Consider the following 21,252-nt stretch of genomic DNA (forward strand, 5'->3'; position numbering starts at 1 on the left):
CCCCAACCCCACCCACTGGTGCTGGCCTGGGCAGGACATTGGAGAGTCCAGGAACCACTGGATCCAGCTGCCCCTCCTTGGCAGAGGCTCTGGGTACCAGATCCACTTCAGCACCGTCCGTCTGCTGAGGCCGTGGGCAGTGTATTCCCACCAAGATGAGCTCCAGGGTCTGCAACTCACAGGGCTCGATGCAGGAGGATCAAGGGCCTTGTGTGTGTGCTCTGCACTCTTTGGAAAACTGGTAGTTTCACATGGCTTTACTCCATGACCCAGACATTCCATTCCTAGGTGTTTATCCATGAGAATTGAAAACGTGTGTCACACAAAAACTTGCAGTTGTATGTTCCTAACAGCATTATCCATAATAGGCCCAAGGTGGAAAAATTCCAAATGTCCATCAAAGGATGAATAGATAAGCACAATGTGGTAAATACACACAGAAGAACATTATCCAACCATGAAAAGAAATGAAGTTCTGATTCATGCTACCATGTCAATAAACCATGAAAACAGTATGGTAGGTGAAAGAAGCTGGATTCTATTTATATGAAATGTCTACATAGTGAAATCCATAGGGATAGAAAGCAAATGAGTGGATTTCTTCTCTTTCTTTCTTTTTTTTTTGGTCACTCTACATGTAGGATCTTAGTTTCCTGACCAGGGGTCGAATGCAGCAGACCCTGCAGTGGAAGCGCAGAATCTTAACCACAACTTTTGTGAATAAACTAAAATCCACTAAATTTGATACTTTAAGATGGTGATTTTTTATGGTATATAAATCATCTCAATAATAGCATTTTAAAAGATACAGTCAGAAGAGAGACACTCCTTCCTCCCCTTCCTGCCCTGTTCCTGTATCTTTCCATTCCCTCTACCTTCTAGCCTGCCTCCATCACGTCACTGTCTCATCTGTTCCTGTCCCATTTCCTTTGCACAAATGAGAGACAATTATGTATGTTCTTATAGGCTCTTCCTTACATGAAGAGGAGCATACTGTATAGATGATCTTGGCTTTTGCTTTTTTTCAGTTAATAGTCCTTGCGGAAATTCATGCCATACAAATCCAGAGATCTTGCTCATTCTCATTCTTTTCCCTTTTTTTTTTTTACAACTGTGTAGTGCTCCTTTGTATAGATATGCTATAGTTTATCCAACCGCTCTCCATGGAGGAGTACATTGTTCCCCGTATTTTTTAATAATTTTATTTATTTATTTTTGGCTGTGCTGGGTCTTTGTTGCTATGTGGGCTTTTCTCTAGTTGTGGTGAGCAGGGGCTACTCTCTAGTTGTGATGCACAGGCTTCTTATTGTGGTGGCTTCTCTTGTTGCAGAGCATGGGCTCTAGGGCATGGGCTTGAGTAGTTTCAGCACGCGGGCTCAGTAGTTGGGGCTCCCGGGCTCTAGAGCACAGGCTCAATAGTTGTGGTGCAGGGGCTTGGTTCCTCCTTGGCATGTGGGATCTTCCCAGATCAGGGATCAAGCCTTGTCTCCTGCATTGGCAGATAGATTCTTTACCACTGAGCCACCAGGGAAGCCCATATTGTTCCCAATATTTTGCAATTAAGAAGGAATGCTTCAAAAAAAATAAAAAATAAAAAAAAATAAAAAAAAATAAAAAAAAAAAAGAAGGAATGCTTCAAAACCTTTTGCATATGTATTTTCACATTGTTGGAGGTCTAGCTTCAGGATAAATTCCTAGAAGTGGAGTTGCTGGGTTCAAGGGTGAGCATATATTTAATTTCATTAGGTATTGCCAAATTTTCCTGGAGAGAACTGCACCAATTTGCATTCCCATCAGCAGTGTATTCCAGCACCTGTTTCCCTTCAACTCAGACAGCAGAATGTGTTGTGATTTTTTTTTTTCCCAGTCTGAATAGGTGAGAAATGGTACCTATCTCAGCGTTGTTTCAGTTGCCTTTCTCTAATTGTGTCCTTGAGCATTTTTTTCCCCATATGTTTGAGGACCATTTGTATATCTTTTCTGGTAAACTGTCTATTCATGCCTTTACTCTTATTTTATTACTAGAGTTTTTAGTTTTGCTTTCAGTTTTTAAGAGTTACTTATATATTAGGGATATCTGCCCTTTGTGCTATTATGTTGAGAATATTTTCTTTCAGTTTGTCAGTTGTCTGTGGACTTTATGTGTCATGCAAAGTTTTTAAATTTTCATGTGTGTGTATATCAGTTCCTTAGTCACGTCTGACTCTTTGTGACCCCATGGGCTGTAGTCCACCAGGCTCTTCTGTCCATGGGATTCTCCAGGCAAGACTACTGGAGTGGGTAGCCATTCCCTTCTCCAGGGAATCTTCCCAGCCCAGAGCTTGAACCCAGGTTTCCTGCACTGCAGGCGTATTCTTTACTGTCTGAGCTACCAGGGATAAATTTTCACACAGTCAAATTTATTGGTCTTTTCTTTACATCCTCTGGGTTTTGAGTCATAGTTAGAAAGCTTTACCCAATATCAGAGTTAAAGAGGAAGTCCCCCATGTTTTCTTCTGGTCTTTGTGTCGTTTGAGTTTTTACACTTAGAGCCCTAATCCATGTTGTTTATTTCTTTTGCTGGGTGTGACATATAGATTTAATTTTATCTTTTTCCAAATGGCTACCCAATTGTCCCAGTACCATTTATAACAAAGTCCATTTTTAGAACGTATCAAAGATGGCATCTCAAATCACTGGGGTAAAGATGTATTTGTGTCTATTTCTAAATTTCTGGTCTATTGCAATTTGTCTATTCATGTACCAGTGCCACCCATTTCTAATGACAGAAGCTTTCACTTTTTTAATCTCTGCTAAAGCTACTTCCTGCTCATAGTTTTTCTTTTCCAGTGTTTTCCTACCTGTTCCTGCATGTTTATCTTTCCAGATGGACTTTTCAACTCATATATCTTCATAAAACAGCTTGCTGGTATTTTTATTTGGATTGTATTGAATTTACAAATTAACTTAGGGAGAATGGACATCTTTGTAATGTTGACTTATCCTGTCCAAGAATAGGAGATGTCTTTCCATTTGTTCTTAGTGTCTTTCAAGAAGGTTTTAAAATTTTCCTCATGTATTTTTATGCATTTCTCATTAAATTTGTTCCTAAGCATTTAATTTTTTTTTTATTGTGAAAAGGCTTTTTTTCACCTTTATGACCTCTGTTTATTGTATATATAAAGGCCACTGAATTTAGTATTTTAATTTTGCATCCTGCTATTTCAGCAAACTCTCTTACTATTTGAATTAGTTTTGTCATTGCTTCTCTGGGTTGTTTTTTTTTTTTCAGGTATAACATTATATGATCTGCAAATGGATATGTATATTTTCTCTTCTTTACTCAGTCTTAGGCCTTAAATTGATTTATTTTGTCTAGTTGTATTGGCTAATACCTCTGGTACAATGTAGAATAGTGGTGTAGACAGTCTATTCTTGCCTTGTTCCTGATCTTCCAGTGTTTCTTGGTTAAATAAGATGTTGGCTTCAGCGCTACATGTTGCCATGTTGAGAACATATCCCTCACTTCCTATTTCACTGAGAGATTTTATTATGAATTGGTGTTGAATTTTGTTAAAGACTGTCTTGGCATCTACAGAAAAAAATCATCAGACTTCCCTGGTGGTCCAGTGGTTAAGACTTCATGCTTCCACTGCATGGGGCATGGATTTGATCCCTGGTTGGAGAGTTAAGATCCCACATGCCACGGGGCAACTAAGCCTGCATGCCACAACTACAGAGCATGCCCCCTCCCCCCAAAATCATTATTTTCCCCTTAGGTTCATTAGTATGGTGCGTGCTTGTTGGGTTGAATTGTGTCCACCCCCAAAAGATGTTGAAGTCTAACTCCTAGCACCTCATAATGAAATTTGGAAATAGGGTCTTTTCAGAGATGACCAAATTAAGATGAGGTCATTAGGTAGACCCTAATCCAACATGACCCCGTGTCCTTAGAAATGGGAACTTTGGACACGAAATAGACAGCTACACAGGGAGAACATATGTGAACACAAAGGTGTAGATCATGGTGTTGTGTTATAAGCCAAGGAATGTCAAAGATTGCCAGCAAACCACCTGAAGCTAAGGAGAAAGGCGCAGGGCAGATTCTCCCTTACAACCCTCAGAAGAACCCAGCCCTGATGTCACACTGCTCTTGGACATCTAGCCTCCAGATCTGTGAGACAATAAATTTCTGTGTTTAAGCTGCCCAGTTTGTGGTAGTTTGTTACGGCAGTCCTAGCAAACATATGCTATTAATGGATTTCCTAATGTTAAACCAACTTCATATTCCTGGAATCAATCCCACTTGGTTTTGGCTGGCTCCTAATAATATCCAGGATACTAACAAAATATAAGTAGTGTTTCAGAGTAGCATGGAATTGAGAGCAATTCAGAGTTCATGTTTGTCCTTCATATCCCTGTTTTCCATGGTGTCTGCTCTCCCCTCGAGCTCTCCCATTTCCTGAGCTCTCAGGAGAATACTGTTAGTTCTTCGTGTCCTGAAAAGTTCTGTGTGTCCAGCTCCACTCCTCTCCCTTGAGATCCCACCCCCTTGGCTAGATGGGTGTGGGGGAACTGGTTAATGAGGTTACTTAAGTACTCCACCCCCAGACACCAAGCTCCATATTGAGCCATTCCCCTTGCCAGCAGATTTCCTTTGAAAGTAAAAGTGTTAGTTGTTCAGTCATCTCTGACTCTTTGAGACCTCAATGCGACCCCAATGGGTGGTAGCCCGCCAGGCTCCTCTGTCCATGGAATTCTCCAGGCAAGAATACTGGAGTGGCTAGCCATTTCCTTCTCCAAGGGATCTTCTTGACCCAGGGATCGAACCTGGATCTCCTACATTGCAGGCAGACTCTTTACCGTCTGAGCCACCAGTGAAGCCCATGGGATCTTTAAAAGAAATTACTGTTTATAAGAATTTCACTTGGGGGACTTCCCTGGTGGTCCAGTGGCTAAGGTCTCACCCTCCCAATGCAGGTGGTCTGGGTTCAACCCCTAGTCAGGGAACAAGATCCCTCACACCGCAACTAAAAAACCACGCATGCTGCAACGAAGGTCGAAGATCCAGCATGCAGCACATAAGACCCGGCACAGCTAAATAAATATTAACATGAAAGAAAAATTTCATTTGGGAAACTCTGTTATATACGGGAGCAGTGAAGATAGGGGTCTGCTGTCCTGCAAGGGTCTGGTGGGGAGGAGGCTATGAAGTCCTTCAGAACTAGGAGGAGGGAACTAGCTCAGCTCTGGGTGACAGGCACTCTCTCAAGAGAAGTGGAAAAGGCTGCCTTGTGAGGGAATGAGGCACCGATTTACAGGAGAATGTAGCAGAGTTGCAGAGGTGGGGCAGCCAGTCAAAGAGTCATCAGAGGTGAAGAGGAGGAGGGGGAAAGAGGAGGAAGGGAAGGGCACAGGATGGGAGTCAGACAGGGTATCTAGGATCCCAGGTCTGCCATTTCCTAATTGTGTGACTGGGGCATCTCCCTGAGGCTCGGTTCTGTCATCTGTAAAATGGGGCTAGTGAGAGCTCCTGCCAAGGGTGGTTGTGAGAATTAAATGGGAAAAGCACCTACACCAGAGGCCCCGTGATGGCACCACTTGGTGAATCAGTTTATAACAACCAACCAGTAGGGACCTTGAGCCAGAGCATCATCAGAGCCCCGCCCCTTCCCCCCACTTTTTTGGGGAGACCAGGCTCTTCCTGGCTTGTCTGGAAACCTCCCTCCCAACCCCCAACAAGAGCAATGCCAATGCCTCTCCCACTCCACCAGACTGGGTGCCCTGGACAGGTCACTGTCCCTCTCTAGGTCTCTTTCCTCATCTGCTAGAGAAGGTGGGAGCTGCCAGAGATGGGCTCTGGGGTGGGTCCTTCCAGTTCTAACATCCTAGGATGGCTGGGCTTCTGAGTAGCCATGTGTACATGTCTCTGCTCCTGGGGACCCAGTGTCTTCACAAAATGAGGGGTTTGGGCTAGATGAGAATAGTATCAGCTAAGCCCTGCTGAACACTAACTCTCAGCCAGGGCCCACTCTAGGTGCTTTATGTGACTCAGTTCATTTAATCCCCACAACAACCCCGTGGTGTGGTGCTACTATCATCATTTTAGAGGTGAGGTGACTGGGGCACAGAGAGTGTGGGTCACTTGTCCAAGGTCACACAGCTAACATGAACCCAGGCGGTGAATCCAGAACACATGCTTGCAACCACCACGAAACTTTGTATTTCAGAGTGTTGTGGCTCTAACACTCTGAAATACATAAGGGGGGGCTAAGCATCCTGTGAACTCTACCCTTGTGAGAGCTGAAGCAGCCACATTTTCTCAGCCAGGACCCCAGCTTCACTATGAACATGCGGGAGTTGCCCAGCCCAGAGGCAGTGCTGCTCAACACCCTACATGAGGGGGCCCACCACTTACCTATACCTGATCATCACTCACTTCTGCTGGAAGCCCATTTTACAGACAGAAAAATGAGGCTCTGAAAGGATAGTGGACTTGTTTGGATCACACAGCCAGTAAATGGCAGAGTGAGGACCTGAGCCCAGACCTCCCTGGCTTCATTCACCAAGCAGTACTGTCTTCCCTAGAACAAGCCTCAGCCTTACCTGCCTGCAGACTCTACCACTAACCCCAGAGAGGCAGCATGAGTTTAGGGCCCAGGAAGAGACACAAGTGGCCAGGTGGGGATGCTGAAGAAGGGGGTAGGGCTTTGTGGTGGAGACATGGCATTAGAGCCAAGCCTGATACCAAGATGTGCCATGTACAGAGGCAAGGAAGAGCCTTTCAGATTGTGCAGATTCCCATTAAACAAGGTCTGAGTGCAGGGAAGCTGGGAGCCCTTGAGAGGAGCACTGGGAGCCCTTGAGAGGAGCATTGAGAGCTTGGGGAGGCTGCAGCCCAGGGCAGGGGCAGTAGAGTGGGATCTGCCTGGGACAGTCAGGCAAGGGCACAGTCTTGGAACATTGTTGTGGGCAGTGGGTCATGGCTACATATTTACAAGGCTCTGTAAAGGATTAGAGCTACACCTGGGGGTGGGCGCTGGGGGATGTCTGGGAGGCCTGGGACAGAGGCTGTGAAGAGGCTGGGTTAGTCAGAGTGACTTAGAGGTAGATGACATTACCCAAGACTGGGAACACTGGGCTTCCCAAGTGGCACTAGTGGTAAAGAACCCGCCTGCCAATGCAGGTAGATGTAAGAGATGAAGGTTCGATCCTTGGGTCGGGGAGATCCCCTGGAGAAGGAAATGGCAACCCATTCTGGTATTCTTGCCTGGAGACTTCCATGGACAGAGAAGCCTGGCGGGCTACAGTCCATAGTCACATAGAGTCCTACACAACTGAAACAACTTAGTGTGGAGGGAAACACAGGAGGGAGAGATGGTGGGTCTGAACATCTCCATCTTCGAAGTGGGCTGACCTAGGCCGCCGATGAGCATAATAAACACGTCTGTCCTGCCATCCCAGAGCCCCTACTGTGTGCCAGGACTGGTCACTCACAAACCTTCTCTATCTTATTTGGGAAATATGCCCCTTCTTCTGTCCTCCCAACATTGCACAAGTAAATAAATACTCGATATGGGTCTGGAGCCAGCTTTCCCCATTTGACAAGGGCCCTCTTTGTGCCTCCAGGGGTCTGGGTCTGGCTCCTCTATCCTGAATTTTGGGGATGGACATGGACATGAAGAGGGACTTTCCTGGTGGCTCCCACCGGGAAAGAATCTGCCTGCAGTGCAGGAGACCCAGGTTGGATACCTGGGTCTGGACGATTCCCTGGAGGAGGAAATGGCAACCCACTCCAGCAGTCTTGCCTGGAGAATCACATGGACAGAGGAGCCTGGCGGGCTACAGTCCATGAGGTCGAATGAGGTGGGACACGACTGAGTGACTAACATACACACACACACAAACACGGACATGGAGATGGGGAAGAGATGGGTGCTCGCCTCTTCGCGTCCTTCTTTTCCCAGCCCCCTGCCTCAGTGCCAGCGTCGGCTGGGCCCTGGGGGACTCCTGGAGATGTTGGGAGGAAGGGACGGGAGAACGTGGGCCCGATCAAGCGGAGAGGGGTCGGGCTGAGCCGCGCGGGCCCCCCAAATCCTCTCCTACTTTCCAGCGGGAACTCCGCAGCCACCTCACGCCCCGGTCGCCTCGGTGCTCGGCACCAGTTCGCATGCGCATCAATCCTGTCCCTCCAGCCCCGCTGGAAACCACGCCCCCGTCCCCAGCTGGGCGGAGGCCGCGGGGCGGGGCGGGCCGCCCGGGGAGTCCTAGCTCGAGCCCCCGCCCCAGGCCAGCCCCAGCCGATCGCCGGCCGGAGCCGGAGGCCACTAAGCCGGGGAGGCCCAGCCTCTGTTCCGGTGCGGGCACCGAGCGCGCATCCCCGAATCCGCTGGACCCGCGGCGGCGCGGCAGGTAGGAGGCGCTGCGCACAGGGAGGCGTGTGCGAGCGCGCGGGTGTTCATGTGTGTTTCGGGGGTGTGTGTGTGCGGGTGCATTGCGGGGCAGCGCGTGCCCTGTGAGCACGAATCGGTGGGTGTGGGGGTGCACATCCCGCCGCCGAGGAGGAAAGAGGTGAGCGCTGGGTTTGAGGCCCCGGGGAGGCGGGGACCGCCTGGATCCGCCCCGGCCCCCGGGGCTCTCCCCACCCCCACCCGCGGCGAGGGGCGTCTTCGCATTGCACCTGGGTGTTCCGGAGCTGTTTTCCTAGTTCTTACCGGCTAGGGGGTTAGCTCCCCCGGTTTGACTGGTTCTTCCCCTCCTCTTCCTCAGAATTCCCCTTTCCTGTCCCTTCCCAGCCCTCCACCCTTTCAATTTGACAACCCCTTGTGCCTCCCCATCCCCCGTCCCTGGCAGCTTAGGAAAGGGGGCAAGGCCAAAGCAGGTTCCCTTCCTGACCCTCTTGCCGGGTTGAATAGGGTCCTTTTTCCTGGGCTGCAGGGCTTGGGTGTGTATGTGAGGGGGCCGGGGAAGCAGGCAGAAGTGGGGGAGAATGGGTCTTGCGCTTCTCGGATCATGCCTCCCGCCTTCAGAGTTGGGAGTCGGAGGAGACCCACCAGGGTTCCAGAGGTGAAGCAGGATGAATGATTAACAGGTGCCAGGTTCTCCCCAGGCTTCATTTCCTGTGGTGGGATTCAGCCCAGACCCCACAGGGTTGAGGAGAGTGGGGCTCAGAGGGTGGAGGGAGCTACTCTTGCTCTCAGGGCTGCTAAACCAGAATTTTGTACCTGAGTTGGCCTGGCTCTCAAATCAGAATCCTTTCGCTGCACCAGTAGCGAGAGAGAAGTGCCAGGGCAATTATTTTTAGGATTCTGGGGAGGGAGAAATCTGGAGAGACTTCCTGGAAGAGGGGGAGTTTGAGAGTGGGGCTCAGCCTATCCATACATGTGTGAGGACTCCTGAGGGAACTATTGTTCTGCTGCAAGGATTGAGACCCTCCTACCCAGGGTCTTTGGGCCTGGCCTTTGCTGCAGTCTGGAGTCCCGGGGTGGGGGTGGGGAGGCCTGGCTGCTTTCCCTGCTGAGGGCGGGGCAGGGTGGACCCAGCTGTTGCTGCTTCAGGCCAGAGCTGGGAGCCAGGACAGCGAGGTGCATAGGCAGGGTCATCACCCTGAGGAGCCTCTCTTCTGACTGATGAAGCGGATGGGTCAAACCCAGAAGCCCCTGCCCAGAGTTGCACCCAGTGCTGGGAGCCAGCCCCTGCCCAGGAGCTGGGGAAGGTTTCACTGTGAAGGATACATTGGTGCTGGGCGCTGAAGGATGAAAAGTTCACCAAGCAGAAGAGAAAGGGCAGGGCACTGCAGGCCCGGGAATAGATGGGTGAAGGCCTGGAAGCATGCAACTGCATGTAGTCCAAGGGTAGGGGCAAGAAGGACTGGGAAGCCTGGCATGCCGCAGTGGATGGGGTCCCAAAGAGTCGGACACGATTTAGGGACTGAACAATGACAAAAAAGGGCATTAGATCATCAGATGTGTGGCTCTGTGGTGGGTGAGTTGCTCTGGAGGCCAGTGAGCAGGGGGCCAGAGCAAGGAGAAGCCCCCTTCTCTTCCCCTTGCCTCTCCCCTTTCCAGCTCCCCACCCAGACTTGGCTTGGCACCCAAGGGGGGGATCTGATAGGGCTTCCCATGGAAGAGGGGTGGAGCGTGGGGAAGGGTGTCTGGGGGAGCCCTTTCTGTGTTGGGGCCACCAGTGGGGGTGGAGCAGTTTTGGGGAAGTTGATGAGGTGTGAGAGGCCTGTGGGTTTTGGGGGGTGGGGGGGTGACGTCCAGGACACTGCTCCCAGACCAGTGCTGTCTCTGGCTGCTTCTGCCCTTGACTTTCCTGCAGGCTCCCGGGACAGCCCTGAGGCCCTGGTCCCTGAATGCGAGGCCCTCTTGGAGCCCCCAGTGCCTGCCTCCATGACCTCTCCTACTTGCAGGGCCTGACATTGTGTCAAGCTTCCTCTGAGCTGAGACTGGCTCTGCACGTGACCTTGAGGCAGGGACCTTCCCCTGTGAGTCTCAGTTTCTTCATATGTGAAATGGGGATAAATGCTGCCTAAACATAGGGATTCAGGGGTTGATGATGAAGTTAATTTCTATCACTGAAAGTGCTTTACAAAGTACATGGTGTTTAGTCGTCATTATAACTAATAATAACTAACTGCATCACTCAGTCCTTTCTTCCCCGGGGGGAAGAACAGCCCAGAGGAAGGAGGGGCCGACTTTGGGAGAAGGGTGAAAGGAAAGAGGAAGCCCCTTTTGGCTTCTGTGGTTGGAAACTGTGGCCCTCTCAACCTGCTCCCGTGGGTGGGCTCGCTCTCTGGGGCCAGGCAGGCAGGAGATCTGTCTGCTGCTGGTCTTCTCGCCTCACCCTGGCCTTCCTCTGCCCTCCTCGCCCCCTCCGTCCCATGTACTCTAGTGTTCTGAGTGCCTTTAAAAGCCCCTCCACTCCACTCCTCTAGCCCCTCCAGAGACCTCTTCTGCTCCTTCATGCCTTCCCTTTCTACTCAAAACATTATTTGACTGGCAGGGGGCCCCCCCAGCCCCCCGGGCCTTATCTTCAGGACCCCCCTCACTCTGCAGCATCTCCTCCTCCCTGGGTTGATGGTGATGCCCTGGGATTACCTCACTTGCTTTGGCCCCAGGCCTTGCCTTTCCCTGCTCACTAACGGCAAAATGGGCCAAGTCCCTTTGGGGTTCTAATCCAGGATGTTTTAGGAAGCCAGCCTTCAGGCTTGGATGTAGGAAATTGCGCAATGTGAGCATTTGTTTGCCTGTAATGGCCTGAGTTCCTGCTCCCGTTTCTAATTGCTCAGGGATGTGTTTCCAGGGGCTCTGGCTTTCCCGAGGCTGCGGGTGTGAGGGAGGGTGCCCCTGGCTGAGGCATGGTGGCCTGTGGGTGTGGACTGTGGTTTTCTGCCACAGTGGTGGCTGTGGTCAACTCTGGGACAAGGGGGCTGGTGGCCAGAGCAGACCAAGCCCATCCATTGGTACCCAGCTGGCCAGCACTGTCAGAGTGTGCCCCGATGACCTCAGGACCTTGCAGCCCAGGGACAAAAGGTAGAGTCTGCTGGCCTGATCAGCCAGCCCCGGCCTCAGAGCCCTCTGCTGGGTACTTCTGCCAACAGGGTGAGGTGGTGGCAATCAACTGGTTTGTTACTAATAATAGTAACTAAGACACTGAAGTTTGGGGTGACTTTGTTTTCTATGGGAGCAGTTCAAGGAGTAACAGCTTCATCCTCACTCACTCAGTTCCTCGAGCAGGAGAGCGGTATGAGGCTGCATACCCACGGGAACGGGAACGGTATTCATCGTATTCATTGCCTGTTGCTGCTGTAATAAATTAACACAAGTTTAGTGGCTTAAATGGAGTAGGAAATGGCAACCCACTCCAGTATTCTTGCCTGGAAAACCCCATGAACAGAGGAGCCTGGTGGGTTACAGCCCATGGGGTTGCAAGGAGTCGGACGTGACTGAGACACACACACACACACACACACACACACACACACACACAGTGGCTTAAAACAACAGATTTATTCTCTTACTGTTTTGGAGGTCAAAGGTCGGAAAAGAGTCTTCCGGGCTAAAGTCAAGGTGTCAGGCTAGTTCCTTCTGGAGGCCCCAGGGCCGCCTCTGATCCTTGTGGCTGTCCGTGTTCCTTGTGACCCCGTCACCCCATCTCTCTACTTCCCTAGTCCCATCGCCTTTTCCTCTTTTGGAGTCAAATCTCCCTCTGCCCGCTTCTTAAGGATACCTGTGATTACATTTAGGATCTCCCCAGATAATCCGGGATAATCTCTCCATCTCAAGTTCTTTAATCACATCTGCAAAGTCTTTTTTGCCATATAAGGTAACATTCTCAGGTTCCAGAGACTATGGAGTCGGTATTTGGGGGACCCGTCGTTCAGTCTACCACAGGAGCCACCTGCTGTCATTGCAGGTCCCATTCTCAGAGATCCCCCTCCTGGGCACCCACAGCCACTGGCTTCCCCCAGGGCGTCACTCTCAGCGTCTGTCACCCCCTCAGCCTAGAGGCTTCAGCTGGCAGAGCCTGGGCTGTGGCACCTCTGGGACAGTGTGCTGGTGTGTCCCCAGGGGTTGCCCCAGTGACCGCACCCCATCCTGGGATCCTTAACGTACCAGCATGTTAAGCCTTCCAGCATGCTTGCATGCGTGCTAAGTTGCTTCAGTCGTGTCTGACTCTGTGCGAACCTATGGACTGTAGCCCCCCCCAGGCTCCTCTGTCCATGGGATTCTCCAGGCAGGAAAACTGGAGTGGGTTGCCATGCCCTCCTCCAGGGGATCTTCCTGACCCAGGGATAAAACCTGCATCTCTTACGTCTGCTGCATCGGTAGGCAGGTTCTTTACCGCTGGCACCCCCTGGGAAGCCCCTTCCAGGGTGGAGTGCATCTCAGACATTCATTCGCTAACCCTAGTGTCGTGTAGGGTCACTTGATCCCCACCATCACTGGGGAGGGCCAGGCTTGGAGCCCCATTTTGCGGATGAGTGCATCAAGGCCGACTGGGGCTAAGTCCTGCCTACAGGAGAGATGGGTGAGGGGAGCCGGACTGGGGGCAGGTTGGGCCAGAGAGCAGGAGACTGCATATTACAGATGAGTGAGAGCCCTGAGGCACAAGGAAGGTAACCGTTGTGCGCCTCCTGGACCTCTGTCTCCTCATCTGAGGATGAGCGTGGGTACGGGACATTCTGAGGCTCTGATTCTCCCTTTGGGCACAGGGAGGAGGAGGTGCTGGCATTGCGTTCAAGGCTGCCTTGGGCGGGAATGTGACATGGGGCAGAGCAGAACGTGGAGCCCAGAGATGCCGCCAACAGGTTCCTCGCCCCAGAAGGAGATGAGTTTGTCATCTGGGACGTGGGGAGCCTCCTGGTGCCTCCAAGGAAGGACTCGCAGCCAGCCCCCCAGAGAGTGCCTGGCTGTGTGCTGTGGACCCCGCCCCAGTGTTGGGTCTCCATTTGGTCTCTCCAGCCAAGGTCATGCTTTGGGGGCCGTTTCTGCAGCCTGGTCTCCCTGCCTGCCTCCTGGCCTCCTTTCCATCCAACCGTCTTATTAATTGTCCAGCAGCCCAGTTCATTTCCTGACACCCTTGCTGGTCTTTCAGGGCCCCCACGACCCGGCTGTGGCAGTGTGGTCTGCAAGCCCCTTCTTCCTTCCTCTCCCCCACGCCCTGTCCTCCAGCCTTGCCTAAATGGTTGTCTCCTCCCAGAAGGTTCCATCTTCCTCCAAACCTTCTACTTCTGTCTGGAATCTCAGCCCATCCTTGAAACTCCTGCTTCGATGCTGCCTTCTCCATGAGGGTTTCCTGTCCCATCTAAATGAATCACTGTCCTCTTAGCTCTCTCCGCCTGGTGCTGGGATCACTGTCCTCCACCAGGCTGACCTCCCAGACTGACCTCCCAGACTGAGCCCTGTCTGACTCCTTACTGCCGCCTTGGCCAGAAGCAGAGCAGATGTGTGAAGGCTGAATGGGGGCACGCAGCTGACTGGGACTCCCTGGGGCTGATGAGTGGGTCACTGTCTTTGCTTGAGGGAGGGGGTGCTGGGCCAGGCAAAGCAGAACTCTGGTGTGAGATGGGCCCCTGACTGTCCTGAATGCATCTCTTCTGTCTTGGAGCTCATCTGTGTGATGAGAAGAGTAGAGCTCATTTCTGAGGGTGTACAGGAGCTTGACCCAGGAATTGAGCCTCAGTTTCCCATTCTGAGAAATGGGCACCGTCCCCATCAGGTTTCCAGCCTTGAGCTTTGGAGACAGGTGGTGCTAGGGGCCGAGACTGCCTATGCAGGAAGCAGGAAAAGAGTCTGCTCTGGTGACAAACAACATAGCTCATTGGAAAAAAACAAGAAGCGTCCCCTCTCCACCATTCAACAGTGAGAGCCTGCAGGCCAGAGAGGGCAGGGGCTGGCCTAAGGTCACACAGTGCAGGAGAGCTGAGGCAGCTTCAATGACCCAATTAAGTCTCATTATTGTCAAGTTGTTACCCTTGTGTGAAGTGAGCAGCACCTGTGACCTGCAGCCCCAGGGGTCCCCCCACCCCACCCCCTCTCCCCAGTAGAACAGAGAAAGGCAGCAGCGCAGGTGCTCAGCTGCAACGCCCCCCCCCTCCCCCGGCATCTTCTCTCCAGGATGTGGTGGTGGCCTGGGTTTCAGACCCAGTGACTTTCAGCGCCCAAACCAGCTGCTTGCCCTGCCGGAGGCTGAACCTTGGCCCGCCTGCTCCCCGGGAAGGTTTCCAGCTCATCCTGGTCCTGCCCACGCCCGGCAGATCCGGCTGGATCTCACCTGTTTGCCAAGGCTTCCCAGCCCTGTCCGCCCAACACCCGGGTCTCAGTGGGACCGCCCAGGGTCCAAGGCCCAGGGGCTCAGCCAGAGCCCCACAGCAAGCCGGCCCTGAGGCTGATTTCCCCTCAGATACACTGCAGAGGACGTCAGTGCCCCAGGACCACTGTCCCCCAGGACCAGCGTGAGAGGCTCTGCGCCCCCAGCATGCCTGGCCCTGCCCTCCAGGCCCCCTCATCCCTTAGCACAGGGCATTTTGTTGGGTTTATGTATTAGAAAGATCACTGCAGCTGGGTGGAGACTGGATTAGACAAAGACACGATAAGGGGAGGGCAGTGGAGAAGAAAGACAGGATTTCCCAGCCCCGATGCCGCCTGCTCAGCTAGCCTTGGCTGGAGTGACTCATGGAACCTGGCCCCCTGGCTCTGCTGCCGGATCCCGGCTCACCGTCCTCCCGGGCTCTCCCCGCCACCCTGCCATTGTCCCTTGGCCCATGGTGAAGGGAGGGAGACGGTCCTGGAGGCCAAGTACATCCACAGTAGGACGGAGGGATGTGTTGATGGTGGCTTGTGGGGCAGAAGGGGAACAGGAGTGGCTGTTGGATAAATGGGCATGAACAGTTGATAAAACCCAATCCGTGCAAAGAGCCAGGCAGTCACCAGGCTCTGGGGCTCCTGGCCCCCTCCCTGGCCGCCGGCCTTCCCTGCCCTGGCTCTCAAGAGGCTCTCCCTGGCTCGCATTACTGCTTCAGCATCTGACCCTCTCCCCTCCATGCCGCCTTGGCTTCCTCAGTGAAAGCCCATGTCCTGCAGAGCCGGTCCTGCTAGCTTTCCCCACCCCATCCCCCACCTTCTGGCTGTTACCTGGGGCTCTTCTGCCCTCCCTCCACCTGGAGTGCATCCTGCCCCTCTCCCCTGCCCATCCCCCGCCTAGCGTCCAGCCCCACTTCCATCTTGAAGAGACCACCACCATCCTTCCCTCCCCTAGTCTTGGTCTGCGTCTGTCCCCTATGCCCCTCTTCCTGGGGACTGGACTACCTGGAGGATCTGATCCCCTCCTGTGAGCTCAGGACCAGCCCAGAGGGATGCCAGTGAAGATGAGAACGTTCATTGACTGTTCCTTGAATTATAAGACGCAGCTCTTTGGCCCTTCCCTGGTCATGTGGCAAAGGGGCAGGGGCTCTGTGGCCTGGAGTGGGATGTGGTGGGAGGTTGAGGAAGGGTGGGTGCGCTTAGCCTGTCGGGCATCCTTGGCTCCTTCAGCTGGCCCTGGATCACTCCCGTTCTGCCGAACCACGCTGCAGCATGGGCACCCACAGAGGGATGTGCGGATGGGGGCCCAGAGGAGGGACCCCCCCCGCCCCCAGCGAGCCCTCTTGTAGTTTCGCTTGCACTCCCACAACTGGCTGGTCCCCAAGGAGGGGTGGGTCTGCCTCCCACCCAGCTCTGGAACGTGTCTGCTCTCATTCACACACGAGCACACAAGCTCTCTGACCTGCTTTCTGGTTTTTCCGCCCTGGTCTCGTCCTTCCCCAGTGCATTCTCCGTGTGGCAGCAGGTGGATCTCAAGTCCCTCCCCTGCTCAGCACCCTTCTCAGCTCTCCATCAGCTTGGGATGAAGCCCAATTCCCTTTCAGGACCTCTGACTGGGATCCTGGGCAGCCTGGCCTGTGGTCTCCTCACGCACCCCCACTGCTGCTCTGCCTCAGCTCAGTTCCTGCCCTCAGGGCCCAGAGCATCTCCTAAGCATGGTGCCTGGCTGGCTGGTGCTCCCTTCTCACAGAGGGAGCTTTGGAGTTGTGTGTCCAGTGGGGTGTGGGGCTGCCACCCCCACCTTGTGGGTCCTCTCTTAGGGTTGAGCACTCCAAGGGTCAAAGCCACAAGTGACCTGTGAGACGGAGAAGGAGGCTCACAGGAGGTCACAGCCTGTGCATGAAAAGGCCAGAGGCCAGGACTCTGACCCAGCCTGGGCTCTTTGCCTGCTCCATTCCCCGTGGGTCATCTTGGGTGCCAGGCAGGACCCTACATGTATGTAATGTCCAGTCTGTCAGGCTGGGCTGCGAGGGACCCAGAACTGGTGAGATTGGGGTTACTAGATTCAGTGAGCCCTTCTTCCTAGGGTACTGCACTGACTTTTTCTGTTTATGATTTTTATTAAATCACAACTGACCTACAGAATGATGCATAAGTCATAGACATAGAGCTCTGTGACTCTTCCACGTGGCCATCACCCAGATCAAGGAGCAGTGTTACTGGAATCCCAGAAGCGTCCTCTTGCCCCTTCCAGTCACTACCCCTTAAGGCAGCCGCCATCCTGCCCTATACTCACCATAGGTGACTTAGGGCTACTTTCCAATTTTCCATCAGTGGAGTAACAGTATTGCTTAATAATTTGCCCATTTTCACTGTGTGTAATATTCCATTAAGCACCACGTTCATCCTTTCTTCTGGTGATAGGCATTTGAGTTGTTTCTAATTTTCGGTTATAAGAAATACTTCTGTGCTAAACATTCTTGTATTTCTTTTTTTGTTGTTGGTGAATATGTGCTTGTGTTTCTGTTCAGTGTATACGTATGAGTAGAATTACTGAGTGATTAAGTATGCATTTGTGCAGCCTTAATTAATACGGTCAAACGGTTTTGCAAAGTGGTTTTACCAGTTGATACTCCCACCACCAATGTGGAAGAGCTGGGCTTGGGAGAGCGAGCGTATGTGTGTGTGTGTGTATGTCTTCCTGCAGCCGTTCTGATCAGGGTATAATGGTATCTCACTGTGCTTTTCATTTGTATTTCCTTGATGATTAGTGAAGTCGAGCACTTTCCTTTTTGTCTGTTGACTGTTTGGATGTGCTTTTTCTAATGTTTTCTTCAAAAAGCTTTGTCGTTTTACCTTTCAGTCAGATTTGCAGTCTGTGTGGAATTGCTTTTGTGTATGGTGTGAGGTTGGGGTCACAGTGAAGCTTTCCCCCCAAGGATAGATAGTCGACTGAGCACCATGAGTTGAAAAGATCATCCTTTCACTAAGGCACTGAGATGTCCCCTTTTGTCAAAATCAGACGAACTTTCTAGTCTGTTCCCTTGGTCTGTTTGTCTACCCTGTGCCAGCCCCACACTGTGTCAGTTACTAGAGCTTTGTGAAAAGTCTTGTTAACCGTGACTCTGGGTCCTCTAGCTTGCTCTTCTTCAAATGGCCTTGGCCCTCCGAGTGCTGACTCTATTATCCCACCTCTTAGAGGAAGCCCCACGGCTCAGAGAGGTAGTGTGACTTTCCCCTGCCACACAGCTCTGGAATGCAGTCTCCAGGCGTGGTGTAATTCTGAGGTTCCCGCCTACACCACCGGAAACTTAGATTTCTTGAACTCAATTTCCTTCTTCCTTGATACTTTTTAAAGGAAACCATGTGTTTACTCTAAACAAAAGTCAGTATTACTCTCCATAAATACAAGGTAACTGGAAGGATCTTAAAAACAAATTAAAACAACAGAAAAATCCATTCATTTCCAGCCAGGTGCTGTTGCTCTGAGCCTGGGGCTGGCTCCTCTTTTGTTAAGTAAATGGGCAAGGGCTGTGAGGGAGTCAAGATTCGCTGGACCAAACTGAGTTCTCCTTGCTGGGAATAACTTTCTTACTGACAGTTGGGCTTCCCTGGTGGCTCAGATGGTAAAGAATCTGCCTGCAATGCAGGAGACTGGGTTTGATCCCTGGGTTGGGAAGATCCCCTGGAGGAGGGAATGGGAACCCACTCCAGGGAATTCTTGCCTGGAGAATCCCCATGGACAGAGGAGCCTGGCGGGCTACAGTCCATGGGGTCTCAAAGAGTCAGACACGATTGAACGACTAAGCACAGCACAGAGCATTTTAGAGTGACCCCTAAAATGATCCCTAAGCCAGAGCCAGCTCAGGGAAAGGCTGGAGGCTTGGGGTCCAGCTGACAGGCTGCAGGTTTTGTACATGCTCCTTGATAGTTCTCATCTAAAAAATGAGACTAAAACCCTCTGCTGTTTCCCCCCTGGCTGCAGTGGCTGTCCAGAGAAGGCTCGGTGGTATCGGGTCCCCCGCCCCCAGCTGGCTCCGTGAGGCCTGCTGCAAGATGAGCCCTTACTCTGCCCGTGTACTGCTGGCCTGTCCCCACCACCTCCAGCAGGTCCAGGGACAGCAGATCTGGCCAGCCCTCCTGGAACGTAGTACACACTGTTTCCAAGGGGAAGCTAGACAGAGCTCCTGTAGGGCAGATGCCACCCTAGAGACTGAAACCAGGTAGGACTGATAGCAGCAGCTCAGAGGGGTTAGCAACTTGCCCAAGGATACACAGCGCTAAGTCGTGCAGCTGGGATTCAAACTCAGGTCTGACTGACCTACTGGAAGACTGTGTTCTCTGAGCTCCCTGGCAGGTGCTCCTGTGCCCTTGTTCTGACCCAGGTCAGCGCCGCTGGTCTCCGTCCACAGGACTCCACTGTGCCAGGCTGCATCTGAGTTGCCTGGTACTTGTCTGCCTCTGAGACTTCACTTGAGCTGTGCCCTCCGCCTGGAGTGGCCTTTCTCTCCCGAAACACAGCTGACTTCCGGGCTCAGGCCTTGTGAAGGCCTCTTTGTGTCCCTCTTGCTGGAACCTCTGAAATGACACATATTCTGTTCTGCCTGTGTCTGTGGACTGCACTAGACCATGACGTTCCTTGGGGACAGGAACCCTGAACTGTTGGGACCTTCCTGTCTGGGGAGGCACATTGTAGAAGATCCCCAGACAGCCGTGCTGACACCCCTGGGGCACAGCACACAACCGACCGAAAGTGCTGTTCCTGTTCCACGCGGCCCTGTCTCATTTGATCCTTCCAGAAGCCTTGGTGCGTTATCACTTCCTCCCAGACAAGGGCCCAGAGAGGCGACGTGGCTTGTCCAGCTTTCACAGCTTAGGAGGACCAGCTGAGAGCACCAGGGCTTTAGCCATATCTTCCCCGGACAGTTAGGAGCAGGAGGGGAGAGAGAGAGAGAGAGGCCCCATCTAGTGAACCCTGGCCTTCAGGAGACCTAGAGCTAGTGTGGCTCTGATGTGGCAAGCTGATCTCCCTTGGGAGTCCTGGCCCCTCTTTGAACCTGTTTTTTCCCATCTGCGAAGGAATTCCTCCTGCATCACCTGTGTTGGCGTAATCAGCCCAAATTCACTGAACCTGCTCCCTAAGGTTGGACGTTAGGGACACAGAGAGGAGTTGGACGTGGGTTGTGTCCTGGAGGGCTGCAGGCTGGGAGTCAGATAAGTCATGTGCAGATGGGGTAAACAGCAGGTGCTGTCACAGGGGTCCCAGGACTGCAGAGGTGGAAGGAGGAACAGTGTCAGGCAGGTAGGTGGTACTTGGGCCAAGTCTTGACAGGCGACCAGGAGCTCCCCAGGTGTGCCCGTGTGGATGGAACAGTGTGTCCAACGGCCCTGAGTGGTCTGCGAGGAGCTTGTGGTGTTGGAACTTAGGTCCTGGGTGGAGACTGGTGGTGGGGGGGGTGGCGGGGAGAGGGGCGGGGCAGAGGGAAGCGGACAGGCTGGGGGGCAGCTGGGAGCCTCGGGAGTGCCTCCAACACAGTATAATAGTGCAGAAGACAGGACATGCCCCAGGCTCAGACCTGGAGAGAAGAGGCCGGGGTTTGGAAGCTCGCTTTCCTGGTGGCTGGTTTATCTGTGCCCTCAATGGTTATGCCTGGAACTACAGGGAGAGAGCAAAGCTCAGAGGCTTGGGGTGCTGATCCAGTGGATGGACTGAGAGGTGACTTTGGGGCAGGTGAAGCGTGCAGGACGGGAGTTGGCGGGAAGTGCAGCCTGTGCAGAGGCCAAGGCCAGACAGGCTGGCCTGAGGAGGCCAGGGTCAGCCTGGTGGGCAGGGGTGAGGCTGGAGAGATGGCTGAACTGGGTCAGACCCTCCGCAGCCAGGCCTGGCCCCTGATCTCCTGGCCCTGGGCCTGGCCGAGCTTTCCCCCTCTCGGCCTGCACCTCCCTTCTATCCTCAGGAGCAAACCTTCTCAGCGTGTTGGCCGCCGCGAGGCCTGGAGGGCAGCCAGAACCCTCACTCTCCACCGGCCTGGCTGTGTGACCTCAGCCAACTCGCTCCTCCTCCCTGGGTTCTCTGGGCTCTGAACACGGGAATTGCTGGAGCTGATTTCTGGGCTCCTCCTGCTTTCAGCTTTTTTGATCTAATTCTTGCAGCTTAAATTGCTTCCTGAGCCGGTCCTGCCGGAAACTGGGATGCTAATGGTGCTCCTGGTGGCTGTGTGCCAGAGCCCAGGGGCTGGCTCTCCAGGCTCACGTCTCTTTCCTTCAGGTCGGTCTCTTTCCTTCAGGCCTCCGACACTGGGAGGGTGGGTGAGAAGGGGCAGGGTAGAGGGATGGCCAGAGAGGGTGAGGGGTTGGCCCGAGGTCACACAGCAGTGGGACAAGCGGGCCCTGTACGATGTACGGGCAGAAGATGAAGTGGCTGCAGGTCCAGAGCAGAGGATGAGCCAGCCCTCGACCCTCG

At 52.9% G+C, this 21,252-nt stretch overlaps 1 protein-coding gene across 2 annotated transcripts in view; it reads left to right on the forward strand.

The window, feature by feature from the left end:
• Window positions 1–7,889: 7,889 nt before the first annotated feature.
• The window catches only part of CAPN5 (calpain 5), a 56,681-nt gene continuing 43,318 nt past the window's right edge, over window positions 7,890–21,252 (forward strand). The window contains exon 1 of one of the 2 annotated variants that reach the window (XM_081543177.1): window positions 7,890–8,391. In XM_081543177.1, coding sequence (XP_081399303.1) covers window positions 8,150–8,391 — 242 coding nt within the window. In that variant the 5' untranslated portion in view covers window positions 7,890–8,149. Of the gene's footprint in view, window positions 8,392–20,942; window positions 21,058–21,252 lie in introns of those variants that run through there. The other variant, XM_081543178.1, reaches the window with a different exon arrangement.

The sequence above is a fragment of the Giraffa tippelskirchi genome, chromosome 11, assembly GCF_054371585.1.
Source record: "Giraffa tippelskirchi isolate mGirTip1 chromosome 11, T2T-mGirTip1v1.2.pri, whole genome shotgun sequence".
NCBI classification, from domain to species: Eukaryota; Metazoa; Chordata; class Mammalia; order Artiodactyla; family Giraffidae; genus Giraffa; species Giraffa tippelskirchi.